Source organism: Sander lucioperca, chromosome 13, assembly GCF_008315115.2.
Source record: "Sander lucioperca isolate FBNREF2018 chromosome 13, SLUC_FBN_1.2, whole genome shotgun sequence".
NCBI lineage: Eukaryota > Metazoa > Chordata > Actinopteri > Perciformes > Percidae > Sander > Sander lucioperca.
The window spans coordinates 12,945,994-12,963,635 of record NC_050185.1 but is presented as its reverse complement, the minus strand read 5'-3'; the positions used below and the strand labels follow the sequence as shown (position 1 = coordinate 12,963,635).

Genomic DNA, 17,642 nt, shown 5'->3' with positions numbered 1-17,642 from the left:
CCCTTGGGCCTTGTCTTGGGTAGCATGAATGTGTAAAATGTTATGGTGATGCTAGTGGAAAGGCTTCAACTTGTGAGTGTTATATATTATATGAATGTACACCAACTGAATAGGATGAGTCTCAGCTAAAGTTATCATTCACAGGGCTCTTAAGAAATTAAAAAAGAGAGCAAAACTTGTTCCAAATTATTTGTTTAATTTTAATTCATTTTTTGGGAGTATGATGTGATCGGCACTTTATTCAGAAACAAATTTGTTTTTGTTTTTTTAAAGGTTTATTTAGATAGGGACAGATACAAAAAAACATAGATAAACTTCAACAGTCATCTGAAGTTTATCTATGTTTTTTTTGTATCTGTCCCTATCTAAATGAACCTTTAAAAAAAAAAAAAAATCTGTTTCTGAATAAAGTGCCGATCACAACATCATACTCCCAAAAAATGAATTAAATTAAACAAATAATTACAAGTTTTGCTCTCTTTTTTAATTTCTTAAGAGCCCTGTGAATGATAACTTTAGCTGAGACTCATCCTATTCAGTTGGTGTACATTAATATAATATATAACACTCACAAGTTGAAGCCTGTTACACATTGACCTGGCAGCCAGGACGGGCTGTAGCCTATCAAACACTTGTGAACTCGACATACTGTAGATGTATAGCCTACCGTAGGTTGTAGGGTAGTAATGTAAGATAAAACAAATTTTGATTAAATGGCCTATTTACAACAGATGTACATCTAGACATCAGATGGACCCTGGGCATCCTGTAATGCTTAGTGCACACCTGAAATCAACAGTGGCAGAGGGAGGGAGGAAAAAAGAAAAAATAGACAGCTTGCTGTTCATAACATCATCAGCACTGGGTGGGAAAAAGACTGGCCTGAGGGTGGCACCAGAGGAAAGCAATACTCCAGATCCACTGCTACTGCTATAGGGGTTGATAGATTTGATAGACTGAGTGATTTAAATTGAGGAAATGTATTGATTGAAACAACTTGCTCGACCCAAGATATGCATTATAATAATTGATAAATGGGAAATCATAGGAAATGTATGGAGGGAAACACCAGAGTCTAGACATTACAGTGTTCAGTTTGCTGTTTATTATGCTATATAAGAGTGAATAGATTTACTTATACACATTAAATCGTATACATTACAATGGTGGACAGGACTATGGCCTTCAGCTTAATATAAAAACATAATTATATTATGTAATAGTAATTGACCATTTACAGAAACAATCCCTGCATGTCTTAAAATGTGTATTTCGGAGTATCACTGGCACTATCCGAAAGCAATGGACAAAAACCATTACATTAAAAAATCAATAAAACAGAGCACTGCAGAGAAGAATATTAAATTAATACAGATTGCATCAGTCATAACATTAAAGATGGCTGAAGCTGCTCTAGGAACTTTTGACTGTACACCCACCACTCACTCACAGGTTTCAGATGCAGGTCAGGTTTTCATACCTGTTTTGTTATAACAAATGCTGAATGAACACAAGTGCTATGATGGGATATATAAAGCCCCCAGCGTGTCACTGGCATTTCTACCAGTTTGACTCCAAAGACCTCCACAGGGAGGCATCCAAAGGCAGATACCTAAAATACAGATCAGAACTGAATCATGGCTGTTGTTCTTCTTTTACTTAAACCCCACAGTGTCTTTCATTTCTAAATTGATTTTAGAACACACGCTGTTGATCACGTCACCACGATTATTAAAGGACAGGCTGTGGATCAGGTGGAGAGTTATAAATATCTTGGTACAGTGATAGATTCAAAACTGTCATTTGAGTTGAATTGTGATATGGTCTGTAAAAAGGGTCATCAACGTTTGAGTTGCCTTAGGAAACTCGCCAAATTTCACATTGACAGACGTATGTTGACTTTGTTTTATCTCGCTTTTATTGAATCTTTTATGTCATTTTCCATAGTGGTGTGGTATGGAAGCCTGTCAGTGAAGAACAGAAACTCCTTAAACCAAATTGTAAGATGGGCAAGTAAGATAATAGGATTAAATCAAAGGAACTTAGGAAATATTTACACAAATCAGCTGTACCGGAAAGCAAGTGCTGTCTTGAGTGATCGGTCGCATCCCTTAAGGAATGATTTTAAGTTACTTCCGTCTGGTCGCCGGTATGCGGCTTTGAGATGGAAAACAAGACGCTATAAGAATACTTTTGTTCCAGCTGCAATTGAATTCCTAAATAATAAGAGAGAAGTTTTAGTACTTGACAGTTAATATGGATAGAGGATATGTATGTGTTATGGCGCAGTCTGTCATGATGTCTATTTGTTTACTTGTAAATTTGTACGTGATTAGTTGTATGTTTTTATGTCTTTTATGTGGATGACCGAATTATTCTTTTTATCTGCAAAACAATTTTACCTGCGGGTATGAAATAAAATTACCTTGACCTTGACCTTGATTTCTTACAAGATTTTTTTTTATTTCATTTCTTAATTGACATGCAGTCAACAATATTTCGATATTTCGATTTCAGTCAGACAGCATAAATGTTGTTCACATTCTGCAGGTAGAGAAAATATGTACAGTAACATGGTGCTTCCTGCAGCCTTATGACAATTATCAATGTGTAGTTTTTCAAGCAGTCAATATTAGCACCTTGATATTCTGTGACCTAGATTGCAGGGAAATATCAATAGTTTTTAATGTAATGTATGAAGAGGCTGGAATGCAATAAGCATTGGAAGACATCAGCTGATATATCCTAAAAGCAATGCAATTCTTCACAAATGTCTGTTATCATAATGTTACTACTACAACTGCTACTAGAGAGTACAAAGTGAAACTAGACCAAGTCAGTGAGGCTGGAGCGAGGAGAAACCGAGGCATCTGCCATGGTGAGGAACTCAACCCAGTTGTGACAGAAGCCACGTGAATACTCTCCTGTCACGATGACGAGTCCCCACAGGCGCCTCTTGCCCGTTTTGCTCCTCAGAGCCAGCTGAGCCTCGCGCTCCGTCACATTGAAGCTGATATTCAGAACTTGTACCACCAACAGGTGAAGCAGTCCACCGGTGACAATGCTGCTGTACCAAGCACAGGTGAAGCAAAGTGCCATGCTGTAAAGATAAAGAATATAATATAATGTTTGCGAAGTATTTAAAAGTACAGAATTATGAACTTTCTTTTAAACTGGCTATGTTCCACCCTGACAGCTGATCACTTTATCTGAGTGTTTGTAGTACTTGTGTCACGTAACTATAAACCTGTTGTTTCATTTTATTGAAAATGGTTTAAGTTGATCCAATAATCAGTTAATATAGTCAATAGTCAATATGACAAAATCCAAAGTAAAAAAGAGGTAACATTGCAATGCTTAAAAATGTGCATGCACACCTTGCCAAATGTCTATCTGCTGTTTATGCTAGTTAAACAAATAATAATAAATATATAAATAACTTTTTTACTACAAAAACCTACTGCAATTTAACTGACACAAGCTGAAAATGTGTTTTCTTGTAAAATATTGCCACAAAAAAACTTTTATAAACAGTTGTCAGTCTATAATTTACAAATAAAATCATCTTTCAATTGTTGTACTGAAAGAAAAGATCTCTCTGCAAAATGTATGTCCTTGCTAATGCTTTTAATGTATTCACTAATATTAATTTGAACATTTCTTTTTATTATTATACTATTATGTAATATCAACCAGGAGAGTTTAGATTGTGATTTTTGTTTTAATAAGAGCTTTTATAATGTTGACTTCTACTCTTACATTTAAGTTTCACAGTCACCTGCAGTTGTGATGGAGACAGGGCAAGAGTATTGTACCTGGACTGACTGTAGACGCCGGGGCAGTAGAGGAGAGCCGTCATTAGATACTGTTGAGGACAGAGGCTGCAGAGCACCAAACTGATTCCATACAGAGAGGTCAACACGAACACAGAGAGGGTCAGTAGGAAACTGCGGTGGTTTGCCTGTCCAACACAGCTGTTTATCCTACAACACCTCAACATATACAGACATAACACAGACACACAACACAATGTACCAGTTTAGTACCTGATACTGTGGCTCCATACAACTACTGTTGTATGTAAAATGATGCCATAGCAAGATTTAAAAGTTTAGATTTGAATGACGTTTGTATAAGCCCTATTCAGTGATGGTTTCTTACTCCTGTTTGCCCGAAATGGGTGCTAGGACCTCAACAGTTTAAGTTTTTATTTTAAGACATTTTTTCTAAGAACTGTTTTAAACTTCTTTTTTTTACCTTTGGAAGAAAATAGTTCCCAACCGTTCACAGAAAGTTCTGTGGATTATCCTAAATAACCAGGACATTGTTTCTGGAAATACACTCTTTTGCTTTGGGCACCACACAAACTATATTCCATTCACCTCCATTGTTTTAAAGTAGCAGCAGAAATCTAAGCAGCAGATATTTCAAAAACTAAATTTGCAAGAATTCAAACCAAAGGTATCTTCATACAACTATGGGGAAGTGAGAAAATGTGTTGTTATGATCTGTTGGAATTACCCTTTAATTGCAGATTGAAATCCATTTAATTGACACATTTGCTGTTTGTAGACCAGTATGTGTGTGTCTGACTATTTGTAGAGGTCAAGCCCAGACAAATTCACTTTGTGAAGGGCCATCAACAGGTTTAGACCCGGTATTAGAAGTGTGCACTTTATAAAGTGCAACTAAATTGGTTGATTGTGTAATCTAATGGTCTAATGGTTGATGTAAACCTTTGCTAGTTTCTCTACTGTTGAAGAAAACAGGAGATGGGTGGAGTTTGCTAAATATATGGTTGTTGTGTAATTACAGTGCAGTTATGTAATACATCTTTTATATTTTATTTTCATGATCTGTTGTGAATGCACAATACAGAAAAGAATAATTGACTTACTTCTAAGTCACAGGCCACACAAGAAATATATAAATATATACAGTATGTTCTGTCCAACCCACCAGATACAGTGGTGGTCCAGACGCTGGACACAGGAACCACAGGTTCGACAGTGTCCGGCCCGTGGGGGTCGCATTATTTTGCACACAGGACAGCTGCTCCATTTTGCTGCCACGGCCTCTTTTGTTGTCTGAAACTCTGCTGCAGTCCCTGAGGAGGCTGCTGATTGGACAGATCCATTAAGGTGTGCGGCGCCCTTGTTAGCCTCCAGACTGTGTGCTTTATGTAGTGAAGTGGTCACCAATCCTGTGCCTCTCTTGGTGTGAATAAGAGAGATGACAGTGAGAATAACCCCAGTGGTCACAGCACACACCTGCAGCTGGCTGACGTCCCCACGAGGTATAATCTCTGTGATGAAGAGATAATACATGTGGAACAGGGAGAAGAGTGCAAGAGTGAGGAAGAAGAGGGTGCGTCTCTTCTTTCTGTGCGTGGCATAGTAGTACCACAGCACCAGGATGGGCAGAGCTGTCAGGATGATGATACCCAGCAGGTAGTGCAGCGCTGCAACCCGCAGCAGGACAGGTAGCAGCACCAGGGCCGGGATCATGGAGATCTCCAGTTTGTCAATCATGGCCCCAAGTACAGGAGACTGAGATCCACCTTTAGGTGGTCTGTCTTTCAGCCACCTACAGAGAACAGTGGTCACCAAGTCAAAATTACAAACATTTGTAATTATGAGTGTGGCTAATACAGTTGCTCTTTTCATGGGTGGAAAGTAATTAGTTTTTCATGTGCTTACAATGTGCTTGTGCTGCATTCATTTACATTCTAAAATCAGTGATGCTGCTTTCACATAAGTAGATTTTAATCAAGTACTGAACTGTGCTTTTTCAAATTTAAGATGTACAGTTTACATTGGTTCTATAATGACATAATAAAAAAAACTTTGTGAGAAAATCTCAGGTGTCAGACCCTTTAGGGGCCCCCAAGAAAAAAATACACGAGCTGTGAGGCCCCCATTTCTGTGTGTGTTATGTATGCATTACTTAGTAAAATTAATTTGTTTGTTGTAACTTGATAAAGCATGTATTAAGGAATATGCAAAATGTCAGCGCAACAAAAACTGAAACAATAAGGGCCTGCAATCTAGATTTTAACTCAGGGACCCTATACAAGACAGGACCTCAGGATTGGTGTCACATTAAAGGAATAGTTTGACACTTTGGGAAATTCACATTTTCTTTCTGAAAGTTGGATGTGAAAATTGATACCACTCTGATATCTGCCAGTTTGCATGTCTCTAGTCATTATGCTAAGCTAGCTAAACCGGCTGCTGGCTGTAGCCTCAAATTTCACTGACAGATATGAGGGTGGTCTCAATCTTTCTTATCATCATACATAAAAAAAGAGAGTGTTACTTATGGCAGGCTTTAAAAGAGATACTGAACTTTTTTTAAACAAATGTGCTACTTCTATGTGAATAACATGTAAGTATGCTAGGCTTCTTTTACTTTCCAGTATAGTACTTCAGTATATTCTACTCAGTACTGACCCTTTTCCTCAAGCCCTTCATACCTGTTAAAGGCTTCATCCAGATCTTCACAGTCACAGCAACATCCATACTGGTCGTAGTTACACTCACAGCAACACATAGGATCATCTGGCTCAGGAGGCTTTAACTTCTCCCATTTCATAATGGCTTGCTAAAGATGACTTTGAAGTCTACAAGCTGTCATTTCAACACAAAAGGCCATCATTTTAAAATGTACACTCTTGAGCAATGAACTACACAATTACAGCACATTGGTGGAGGGTAAATATATCTGTAATATATATAATATAATATGTAATATGTAACTTACTGCTGCATATAAAATGTGTATTACACAACCAATAACAATCCTCAGAACAAAAATGGTTATATTGATTTCTATGTTTTCTTTCATTCTACATTGCACGCACGCACATATACACGCACACACACACACACACACACACACACACACACACACACACACACACACACACACACACACACACACACAGACACAATCTCACCTTAACTCACAATATAGTATTTTGCAGGTAATGGGCAATGTTTACTAGACTCAACCTGTACATGTAATTTACTAGAAGATATTCTGTTTGTTATAAAAATTAATAATTTCCAAAATCAGGGGATTCGCAGTCCCCAAGAGCTTTAAATGTAATTTGTTAAAACAAGGCCACTGTGTCCACAGGGGCTCTACTATCTGGGCCAGCAAGCCCAAGTCTTCAACACTTAGAGATGTACTTGAGTTATTGTCAGTGGGAGTTATTATTTTGTCATACAGAGCCTTATCTATACAGGAATTAACAGAATAAATATTAAAACTAGGAAAACAAAATATGTATTTCAGCTTTTGATTGTTTTTCTTATCATAGTTTCCTAATTTAACAGTTTTTGTATGACTTTATATCAGGCTGCCATATAATAACTATTATTCAACAACATTTACTTATTTAACTCTTTATCTGGAATTTCCAGTTGTGTTAATAAGAATAGCCACCTTCACAAAGCCTAGATAAAACATTGTCTCTCTTAACTTACCTTTTGTGTCTGCAACAAAAATACAAAACCATCAACACACGTGGGCTGAAATGTCAGATGTACGCTCTCCAGCTAAAAGTTATGCGATCTTCAGGAAACGATGAAGAGGGAAATGATTAAGAAGATGGCCCCTTGTCACCAAGCTCCTTCTGTCAATGACTGATGAAAAAAAAATTTAAACAGCAGCCTACTTTCTCATCAGTCATTTGATTCGAAAAAGGAATTTGGCATGTTTCTGCTGTGGCGGTGCTGCTGCCATACCCTATCAGTGCAGTGAGATGGTTTTAATTTCTTGGATTCCCATGGTGGAAGTGTCCCAACAGAAGGCAACCTGGATTCCTTCTGACAAGTAGTTTGATTTTGTGTTATATCTGTCCGCTCACTTTTCCCAAGACTATCTTCCTCGCATGTCATTAAATAGTTCACAAGTCGTTCTCTTGCATAGCCTTCTTCTGCTTTACAGCTTCTTTCAGTTACCATTTGAAGTTTACATACTGGCATGCTTGGTAAATATAGGTGTTACCTCAACTGGTTGAGGAAGGCAGAGAGCCAGGAGTCTTTCATGCCTCTCTCCAAAGCTGACAGGCTATGTTGGAGTGTTCAAAAGTTGTAACGGCAGCTCTGACAATCCACACTTAGCTGGATGAGGATGTACTATATGAGAAACATGACAGGCTCTCATAGATGAAAGAGTGAGGAATGATCCAGAGGGCAGCCCCACCCTCTGGGATCACATTTCCTCCCACAAGCAACCTGACCTTGCTACTCTCACACAGACAACTCTGGAAGAATGTGTGTGTGTGTGTGTGATCAGAGGGAACCAGATAACCAGGGGACTCCTGGTTATGTTTCTTTACACTCTTTGTATGACATATGTGACAACTCTAGATACTAACAGGGACAAAGTGATAAGTGATCTCTGCAGGGAAGTCTTCTTTTCTTTTGCCCAACTGCAGAGGGTTAGAGCACAGGGTCAGATACAAATCAACAACCCTGCACGTGTTCGGAATTTGGATTCAGATTCTTGCTCATGAACACTTCAGTAGAAAGCTTGTTTGCCAACACGGGACTTTGAATCCAGTCTTTACCCATTCACAATGTCAGTGAGTGTCATTTAAAAACAAAACTACACAATTGGTTACAACAGTTAGTTAGCTGGTGATACGGAATACCAACACATATGGAAGCTAAATGGAGAAAGAATTGGTAAAATGCAGCTACTGTAAAAATAATCCATCAGAAGTGGAGAAGAGAACTGGGAAAACACACTCACATTGCCAGTCAGTCAGTCAGTCATTAAAACTGACCAATGAGAGAAAGAGAGGCTGGTGCATTGACGGAGACCACTAAAACCTCTTAATGTCTGCATCAGTGTCAGTCCAGATGGACGGAATCAATGCAGAGAAAAGATGCTGCTCTTTCTGCTGTGGGTTATGCTTCCATTAGTCTTGATGGAGCCCGGAACCCGAGATACTGGCTCTAATCTATTTTGGAGGAATTAATGCTGGGAGTCAGGCTGGACCACGAGTACATGCTGAAGATTACACATCAGCAAACTACAACAGATGCTGTACCCGCAACGAACGAAGCATGCTCTCTCCTGTGGGGGTCATATCCCTCCACGTTATTTACAGTAATAGAGTGACATTGCTTGAGTCAGTTTATAGGCCTTGAAGATTTTTTTCTCTCAATTAGCTTCTTATTATGAGTAATCGGATAAGTTATAAGGGTCGGATATGAACACCCAACTTTTTACCAAAGTTGGCAAACAGTTTGGGTTATTTCATGATAGATATTGATATATTATTGCTTTGTCTGTGTGTTTCTCACTAATTTTAAGTGGGCGGAACTCATTGGATCAATGTGATGTCACGTACTTCTGTGCACCAATCAAAATTCAATCAAAATTTCAATCAAAATATGATGACAGTTTGCTTGTGTTTCCATGTCACTGTCAATCACATCTGATCAAACTACATCCACACAGATTAGCTGAGTTTTTTAGTGTTAAACTCTTAATACATGATCATTTAGAATGCTATTTTTTAAAACGTTTACTTTGATTGTTGCACATTTAGTTAAGAATATTAAATGTGTTACAGGCTTTAACGATTTATACTTACAAGATCAAAGTTAGGCACAGCTTGTTAAATGTGAAAAAAGCCATTTTTATGGTCAGATTTTGCAGAAAATTTAATGATTACTCAAAATAAAAATTAATTTCTGGGTGATATTTAACACTGAATTGTAAACATTTGGGGCACTTGCGGCATTGTCTGTTGGTCTGATAACTATTTCAAAATTAACAAATATGTCAGGCTGAATTTTAGGGAAATAAGTAAATAAAATGCACACGTTTAGAATATTTGCATTTGATGTGACAGTGCAGGTATTAGAAAACTTGGGTGTTTTAGACAAATATTTCACTCAGTCTAAAGCATCATATACTGTAGCTTCAAACAAGTGTTGAAACAAGTAGATACACAAAATAGTGTAATACGGTGTTTGGTGTTGTGTGTAAAAAATGTTTTTCTCGCTTCATCAAAGCTACTAAAAATACATTTATGTGGAAAATTCAGCTTCAAGAGGTTAGTTAATCAAAAAGAGACTTTCCTTAACAGTCACCCTGCACATTCTAACAACATGTATGCCACCTAGAGGTAAGTCTTTCTCTGAACATCGGTGTTCATGAATTGGAGCAGTAAAAGGTTGATTCTCACACCTTTGTTCAGCTGTTTAGATAAAAGACCTACAAAAATGTATATAAAATATACTTTATTTTCCTTTTCTGTTCCCATCCTTCATTTTAACATTACTACTATTTGTAATCAAATGTATTTATCTTCTGCTTTATAGAGCGGACTTTCAAAGGAGTGAAGTTTGCTATGTAAATTTAAGTTTGCAAATTTCTGGACAGACCAGAAGCTCCACATTTTGAAAGTGATTGTGTAAATTATATTATAGTAAGTCAAACACCGATTCAACCAACTCCCCCTGAACATGACAAATGCAATGTAACTGACACGATAAGCTTTAATCATTTCAGGAAACAGCAACGTACCACGCATATAATAGTGAGACATCTGTTACAGCACAACTCTAAAAGACTCATTCATTCACATTTTTGCACGATATAAAGTATATTGTCCACATCACTATCACACTTAAGAGGTAGACAAATGCCTTTAACCCCCTGATATACAGTAAAGTAGTGCATCTTTCCCTTTACCCATGTTCCCATTTGATTAATAATCTGTATTTATCATCACTGTCACATCTGGGGGAAAAAATCCCTTTTCACTCTTTGTTGCAGCTTTTGGTTAAGTGCAAGTAAAACACCTGATTGGGGCCCACTGATTTTAACCACAACATGATGGTCTAGTGATCTATAAGTGCTATGCAATGGGCTGAGTGAAGGTGTTGCTAACCATACTTTCAGGTGTCTTAGGGGATTCCAGTACTGTATTTTTTAAGTAGATGAGTCAAAATCTACTAAATGAAATGGAAATGTGTGCAGGAATGTTTAAAAGGACAGGAACACTAAGAAATCATAAGAGTTCACGTGACTGAGGCAGACATTCAGAACACGGGCCATTCTATCTGCACTATGTTGCACTGCACTGGGGGTTTGGATATTTGGGAGAGGTAGGAAACTCATTCCTCCAGGGTCCGGAAGGCGTTCTGCATGTCCTCCATCAGCTGGGCAAAGTCTGCTTTGATCTTAGCTTCGCCATCCTTAATAGGGTCCTAAAGAATCCATTGAACAGAGAAGAAGATCAATTATTTATCTTGACTGATGAAAACAACAGTGAAACATAAAAACAAACAATGCACAATATTTTCTCCCCCACAAAATGAGGAACAATCATGTACCTTGAACTTCATGGAGCTGATTTTGTACAGGATCTCTCCCATGTGCTCCCTGATCATGACCCAGGTGATTTTGTTGTCGCTCTGTGACGTGGACTCCACCGCGTGTCGGGCCATGTCATAAAACGAGATCATGTTTGAGAGGATGCCAACAGTTTTGTAGAATGGACAGAACCTGTGTGTAGGGACAGAAGACTGTGTGAAGCTCACTGTTTATAGAATAATCAAGTGAAGGAAAATATTTAGAGACATCTCTTCATCATATCCACTGATTAGTTCATAATTAAGTTTATTTCATCTTTTTGTCTTCAACTGTTGTGGAGCAAAGAGAGAAGCTATTTCAATGTCTACAAGAGTCAATATGTCTATTGAAAAGAAAGGTGGGAAAGCCATTTCAGGCCTTTTGAATGAGAAAGACATGCGTTTTGTGGATGATAAGATGTTTTGTCTTCACCTGTCGTAAGGGCTATAACCGTTCTGCTGCAGGAAGTCATCCTTAATGAGCTTTGCAACTTCTAGAGTGATCTTATCGGTCTCAGCAAGAGAAGCCTGTGAACAAAACAAGATCGTGAAGATCAGTCCACTTTTTTCAGAGTTTTTGATTAACCAGGTTAGCGTGCTAACAATTTAAATGATGAACTAGTTTTAACAGAAACCTCTCCTATAAAACACATATTTCACATATTGAAACACATTGATTACCTGGCTGTAAAAATGTGTGCATGTAGGAGAAAACCTTTAGAAATGAAATTAAGGAGCTGGCCTCACCTTGCCTACAAGCTGCACTATTTCAGCCAGGTCCTCCTCCTCCTGTAGAATCTCCTTGGCTTTTGTACGGAGAGGAACAAACTCAGGGAAATGTTTGTCATAATATTCATCCAGAGCTCGTGTGTACTTGCTGTAGCTAATCAGCCAGTTTACAGAGGGGAAGTGCTTCCTCTGAGCCAGCTTCTTGTCCAACCCCCAGAACACCTAATAAGAAGAAAACAAAAAAAGGTTGACACACACTCAAGAGTGGTGCGAAAGAAATAAATATTGACTGCAAGGTCAAATGTTAGGATCAAGGGCTGAAGAGCCAATGCCCATTGCTTACCTGAACAATGCCCAATGTGGCTGAAGTGACGGGGTCTGAGAAATCTCCACCAGGGGGGGACACACTAAGGAATGCACAGCATGTAAGGAAAAGTCAGCCTAATATATGATAGTAGGGCTGAACGATTTTTGAAAATAATCTAATTGCGATTTTTTTCCCAAATATTGCGATTGCGATTCGATATTCGATTATTTTTTTAAGCTCTTAGTCTTCTGTATTATTCAACAAAGAATAATAATATAATTTATAGTATGAACACACAATTACACACTAGACAGTTAAATAAGTAAAAATATAGTATATATCTATATATATATATATACACACACACACACACACACACACACACACACACACACACACACACACACACACACACACCAGTGTAATTTTTTACAGTGCACAGAGAGGAGCTGCCTCCAGCCCCTCCCCCTCGTGAAGTTGCGTGCTGCCGTGTGCACTTGTTCAGAGAGGCTATCGTTACGTTAGCTAGTTGCTGGTGTTCTTGCCGTGGGATTAACTGTACTAATAAAACTGTTGAAACACCGCGGCCACGCTGCTGTGAAAGCTCCCCGAACGTCATTTATCAGTCTGGTTGTTACCCCTCTCAGTGGCAGCTCCTCCACTCCATATCTTTATAACGGAGCTAACCGCTAACCGGAGCTAATCGTTGCCAACCGAGCCTTCAGTTCTGTGTGCCTGTATTCATTAACTGCATGTATGGACTCGAGTCTGAATAAAACCCTTCATTTTATTAAAATGGCTGTAAAAGTTTTAAACTACAACTCAGAGTTGTTTGAATGACAGAAATCAGCTCAAGGTACGGCGTAGCGTTAGCGTGCTAAGTTGATGCTTTCTCTACAGAGTGCAGACTGATTTGCTCTCGCGAGTCATGTGACCAAATCGCAGCCTTTGCGATTAGGAAATCACGTTTTAACATATCGCGATATTATCGCAAATGCAATTAATCGTTCAGCCCTATATGATAGTGTACCTTGTGTGTCTAGGTTTGTTTTGTTAGGCTACCTTACTTTTCTTACTTCCATGAAAAAGGGAACTAAAAAAATATGTAAGCTAAATTACGAGGTCTAACTGTCAAAGACCTTTCCAACACACACCATTTTGCAAAAACCTTTAAAAATCATACAGAATCAAAATTAACTTAGAGAGGTGGATATAGTTACTTTACCACCAAAGACAGCTTCAACAGTACACCATGCAGTTCAGCTAAAAGACATAGTGCTGTGTGTATATTTGATTGCTAACCATCCATTGGTTTTAGTTGATTTTATAATGCTTTGACAATAAACTTGCAGAAACATGGACAGTGGAGGATCCCTGAAGGCACCAAAAAGACGAGCTTTGCAAATTGATTTTCATTGTTACTGAAAGCAACAACTGCTTTAAAAAAGGTAGGAAATTAATTTTAAATCCTTGGTCTGTGATTTTAATGCACCTACTCTAAGTCGATTTTATTTTCATGCACATGCTGCTGCGTTTAAGTGTAGCAGATGTTGGAAAAAAAAGATGGAAATAATTTCCCCTGCTTATATGAAAGTCAACTCACGCTCCTACGATGCTGACGCTGCCTTCTCTCTCAGGATTACCCAGACACTTCACACGTCCAGCGCGCTCATAGAAGGAGGCGAGCCTGGCGCCCAGGTAAGCAGGATACCCACTGTCTACAGACAACGACACAGACAAACTGCCTCACAGTGTCCTTACAATTACATACAGTATATAAATCAACCACATCCATCACAAACTTACCAGCAGGCATTTCAGCTAATCTTCCAGAGATTTCTCTCAGAGCTTCTGCCCATCGGGACGTCGAGTCGGCCATCATGCTCACATTATAGCCCATATCTCGGAAGTATTCGGACAGTGTGATCCCTGCAGAGGTCAAATATATTCAATTTACAAATTGGATTCTCCAAACAATTACAAACAGGAAAGAAACAAAGGCATTTACTTAGTGTTAACTACTTTGACATCATTCAGAATGGAATTTCAGGGAAAATTCACATTTTTTTTCATTTTATTTATCATATATTAGCATTTAAATAAGCTATGAGACTTCTCTATAAAATGAACGGTTTGTACCTGTATAAATTGAGGCCTCTCTGGCAGCCACAGGCATGTTGGATGTATTAGCAACCAGTGCTGTTCTCTTCATGATGCTCTCAGTCTTGCCATCGACCTCCATAGTAAGCTGTGGGCAAAAGCAGTGTTAACATAATACAATGTGAACGCTTGTGTTGTATTGAAGTCTTTTTGCTCTAAACAAATATTAAAATCATTTAGTTTTCCCTTTACTCATATATTCTTTTTTTAATGCTTTTTAGACTTTTCGTTCTTTCACCTACCTCGGGGAAATCCCGCAGCACTTCAGACATTTCATTTCCACGCTCTCCACAGCCAACATAGATAATGACGTCACTGTTGGAGTACTTGGACAACGACTGCGAGATCACCGTCTTTCCACATCCAAAGGCGCCTGGTATAGCAGTAGTGCCACCCTGCACACAACTACACAGCACACAGGTCATGAGTAAAAGCACAAGTTAAAATAGAGGGCTGAAGTTGCTCAACTTAACTCACACAAAACTACTCACGGGAAAAGTGCGTCCAGAACTCTTTGACCAGTCAGCAGCGGATGATTGGCAGGTAGCTTCTCTGTGACTGGGCGGATTTGTCGTACCGGCCACACTTGCATCATGGTGAACTTCTCCTTCACACCTTCAAATTCCAGCTCCAGAACCACATCCTGAATGCAATGAGATCAGCAAATTAGTCTCACAGAAGGTTTGATCCAACTACCGAGTGTTTTGCTTCTGGACAAACACTCACAGAAATGTCATAGTTTCCAGGTTGGGCTAGGTAGGTGACAGTGCCTCTGTTGCGAGGTGGAAGCATCAGCTTGTGCTTTATTAAGGAGTTTTCAAACACCATACCGTAGATATCGCCACCTGTCACATGACTGCCGACCTGGAGAGGAGATGAGGTGAAATCAGTCAGAATAGTTGCAGAACAGAGTCATCCACACCACGCTATATTTTTCTTACCCGCAGACTCTGCCCGGGGGAAAATTCCCATTTGAGGTCTCTGTTAAGAGCACCAATGTTTACTCCTCTTGGGATATAGATACTTTGAGTGAGGTCATTGATGTCTTTCAGTGGACGCTGGATCCCGTCAAAAATGGAGCCCATGATTCCCGGTCCAAGCTCTACAGAGAGGGGTTTTCCCGTCCGAAGGACAGGGTCACCGACAGACACACCAGCTGTGGCATAAAGTTAAGGAAAACCAAACAAACCGCAAGCACATTGACACTCTAGTCATGTCTATAAATTCATACTCACATTTTCTATCAGTAAAGTAGCTCTAAAATGTGTCCTTATTAGCATACATAATGTGAATTTAGTAGTTTTAAGGAAGATCATGATATGGTCTGTTACATGTGTAACTGTAGAGGTAGGTAACATTGCAGAGGAAAGGATACAAGTCTCCTCGTAGACCTGGATAGTTGCCATGTCTCCCTCTAAACGGATGATTTCTCCCACCAGCTCACTGTGACCTACACGAACAAGCTCGTACATGGCTGCTCCTGCCATCGCAGTAGCTGTTACCACTATTAGAGAAATAGATACAATGAACAAATCTGTTGGACAAGGAATATGCTAAAAATCATCAAATATCCACATATTTTATAGAAGGGTTTTTTTGTTTACTTTTTGTATTTGCAGATCAATCAAACTGCTTTGAGAAAAGGTTGTATTAATACAATATTTTTGTATTAAAACTAAATAAGTGGCTTTTGACCCATCATATGCTAAACAATGCAATCTAACAAAAGCAGACCTGGTCCAGAAACTCCATGTACATATCCAAACTCGCTTTCTCGCTCCTCATCCTGGATCTTAGGAAGTTTTGAGGTATCCATATTAGTTTATGTCCTGAAAAAATGAATATGAAACACCCATGCTGTTAATTTAAATACACTCTGAAGACTTTGACATCGTTTAACACACACACACACACACACACACACACACACACACACACACACACACACACACACACACACAGTACCTCATTTCAGCTTATATAGATAGTTAAAGATCAAATATGGCACCCTACAGATTCTACAGACTTAACACACCACGATGAGATGTAAATTATTTATATGAGCACCATACCACATTACAGAGTACTAGCACAGTAACGTTACTCTCTACAGAATAAATGACCACGTCTGGTAGTGTAACGTTAACGTTAAGGTCACAAGCTAACTCAGCTGAGGCTGCAAAACATTTCATGCATTACCCTTTTCCCCCAGGCTTAAAGATAAGGTAGAGTAAAGTCACTACTATTCATCGCTAAGGACATGTTTGCTAGCCAGATGGTAGCATGTTTGTTACTAGCAAAGCTGATTTGTGCGTGTGCGCGTCAGGTTACTAGCTAGCAAACACAGCTATCTTCATCGTCATTAATTTACATACAAGTTAAACTAGCTAAATTAACGATTATTTGCGCAATATTTGGTCCAAGAAAAGCAGGAAATCTCTAGCTAACTGTTATGAATCCCGAACCTCATATTATACGCTACTATAAATATCTTACCTTGTTTTAATTTCCAGTTCTGAATTATCCAGGTTTGTCTCCAACGTAGCAAACAGTGTAATCACCTGTCAGGCACCAGACTGTCACGGAAAGAAAACATCTCCATTGTGGCTCAACCGGTTTCCTCTGTTCTGGGTGGCTCAGATATGTGGAGCCAACATGGCGTTCGAAGCTCAACAGTTTCCCAGTGGATATGGACGAAGTTCCGCCGGTCTAAACCAGTGACTGTAAAGGTCTAAACACTACCATCAGGCGCATTAGTGACATCTGCTGGATATAAATGAAAAATGTTTACCTCACCTAACCAACAAGGATGGTTTCAACACCCTTTCTTAAATAAATAAATGAAAGGTACTAGTACAACCACTATATCTGCTGAACATGATTTATATTTCAGCTTTTTGGCTATATGTTTTACCTTTTACCTGGGTTACAACCATACGCTTTAACTACATGAACATAAATAGGCCTACCTAGTCACATGAACTGTAAAATAAAGTGATGTTATACTTAATTTTATTCAATCATTGAGTGGCATCATTTATGGGATAATCTGCTACGATTGTGAT

At 38.8% G+C, this 17,642-nt stretch overlaps 2 protein-coding genes across 4 annotated transcripts; both read right to left on the bottom strand.

Annotated features, from left to right (window-relative positions):
* Nucleotides 1–1,102: 1,102 nt before the first annotated feature.
* LOC116065039 (palmitoyltransferase ZDHHC23-like) lies at nucleotides 1,103–8,168 on the bottom strand. 3 transcript variants are annotated; one of them, XM_031320489.2, is made up of 5 exons: nucleotides 7,491–8,168; nucleotides 6,476–6,629; nucleotides 4,960–5,586; nucleotides 3,816–3,983; nucleotides 1,103–3,100 (listed from the first exon to the last, which is right to left on the bottom strand). In XM_031320489.2, exons 2-5 carry the CDS (start codon nucleotides 6,592–6,594, stop codon nucleotides 2,827–2,829), a joined length of 1,188 nt encoding a protein of 395 aa, XP_031176349.1. In that variant the 5' UTR covers nucleotides 6,595–6,629; nucleotides 7,491–8,168; the 3' UTR covers nucleotides 1,103–2,826. The 3 variants fall into 3 exon arrangements, with proteins under 3 accessions (XP_031176349.1, XP_035846948.1, XP_035846949.1); XM_035991055.1 differs by having other exon boundaries at nucleotides 6,476–6,603; XM_035991056.1 differs by having other exon boundaries at nucleotides 6,476–6,603; nucleotides 8,014–8,166.
* Nucleotides 8,169–10,990: 2,822 nt separating this feature from the next.
* LOC116064917 (V-type proton ATPase catalytic subunit A-like) lies at nucleotides 10,991–17,279 on the bottom strand. The gene is made up of 15 exons (XM_031320297.2): nucleotides 17,074–17,279; nucleotides 16,312–16,406; nucleotides 15,953–16,081; nucleotides 15,519–15,733; nucleotides 15,304–15,441; nucleotides 15,069–15,220; nucleotides 14,820–14,982; nucleotides 14,557–14,665; nucleotides 14,224–14,346; nucleotides 14,021–14,135; nucleotides 12,454–12,517; nucleotides 12,129–12,332; nucleotides 11,815–11,909; nucleotides 11,364–11,535; nucleotides 10,991–11,237 (listed from the first exon to the last, which is right to left on the bottom strand). The coding sequence occupies exons 2-15, from the start codon at nucleotides 16,391–16,393 to the stop codon at nucleotides 11,145–11,147; spliced, it is 1,854 nt and encodes a 617-aa protein (XP_031176157.1). The 5' UTR covers nucleotides 16,394–16,406; nucleotides 17,074–17,279; the 3' UTR covers nucleotides 10,991–11,144.
* Nucleotides 17,280–17,642: the final 363 nt, after the last annotated feature.

Bases quoted from the DNA above. Each gene is read 5' to 3' on its own strand.
- LOC116065039 (XM_031320489.2), bottom strand. From the start codon at position 6,594: ATGAAATGGGAGAAGTTAAAGCCTCCTGAGCCAGATGATCCTATGTGT. The intron at 5,587-6,475 runs GTATGAAGGGCT...TGTTCTCTGTAG, and splicing joins CTGGATGAAGCCTTTAACAG to GTGGCTGAAAGACAGACCAC. The intron at 3,101-3,815 runs GTACAATACTCT...TTATCTTTACAG, and splicing joins GGCGTCTACAGTCAGTCCAG to CATGGCACTTTGCTTCACCT.
- LOC116064917 (XM_031320297.2), bottom strand. From the start codon at position 16,393: ATGGATACCTCAAAACTTCCTAAGATCCAGGATGAGGAGCGAGAAAGC. The intron at 14,666-14,819 runs GTAGGTGAAAGA...TTTTGCCCACAG, and splicing joins TGCTGCGGGATTTCCCCGAG to CTTACTATGGAGGTCGATGG. The intron at 14,347-14,556 runs GTACAAACCGTT...TGACCTCTGCAG, and splicing joins AGAGGCCTCAATTTATACAG to GGATCACACTGTCCGAATAC.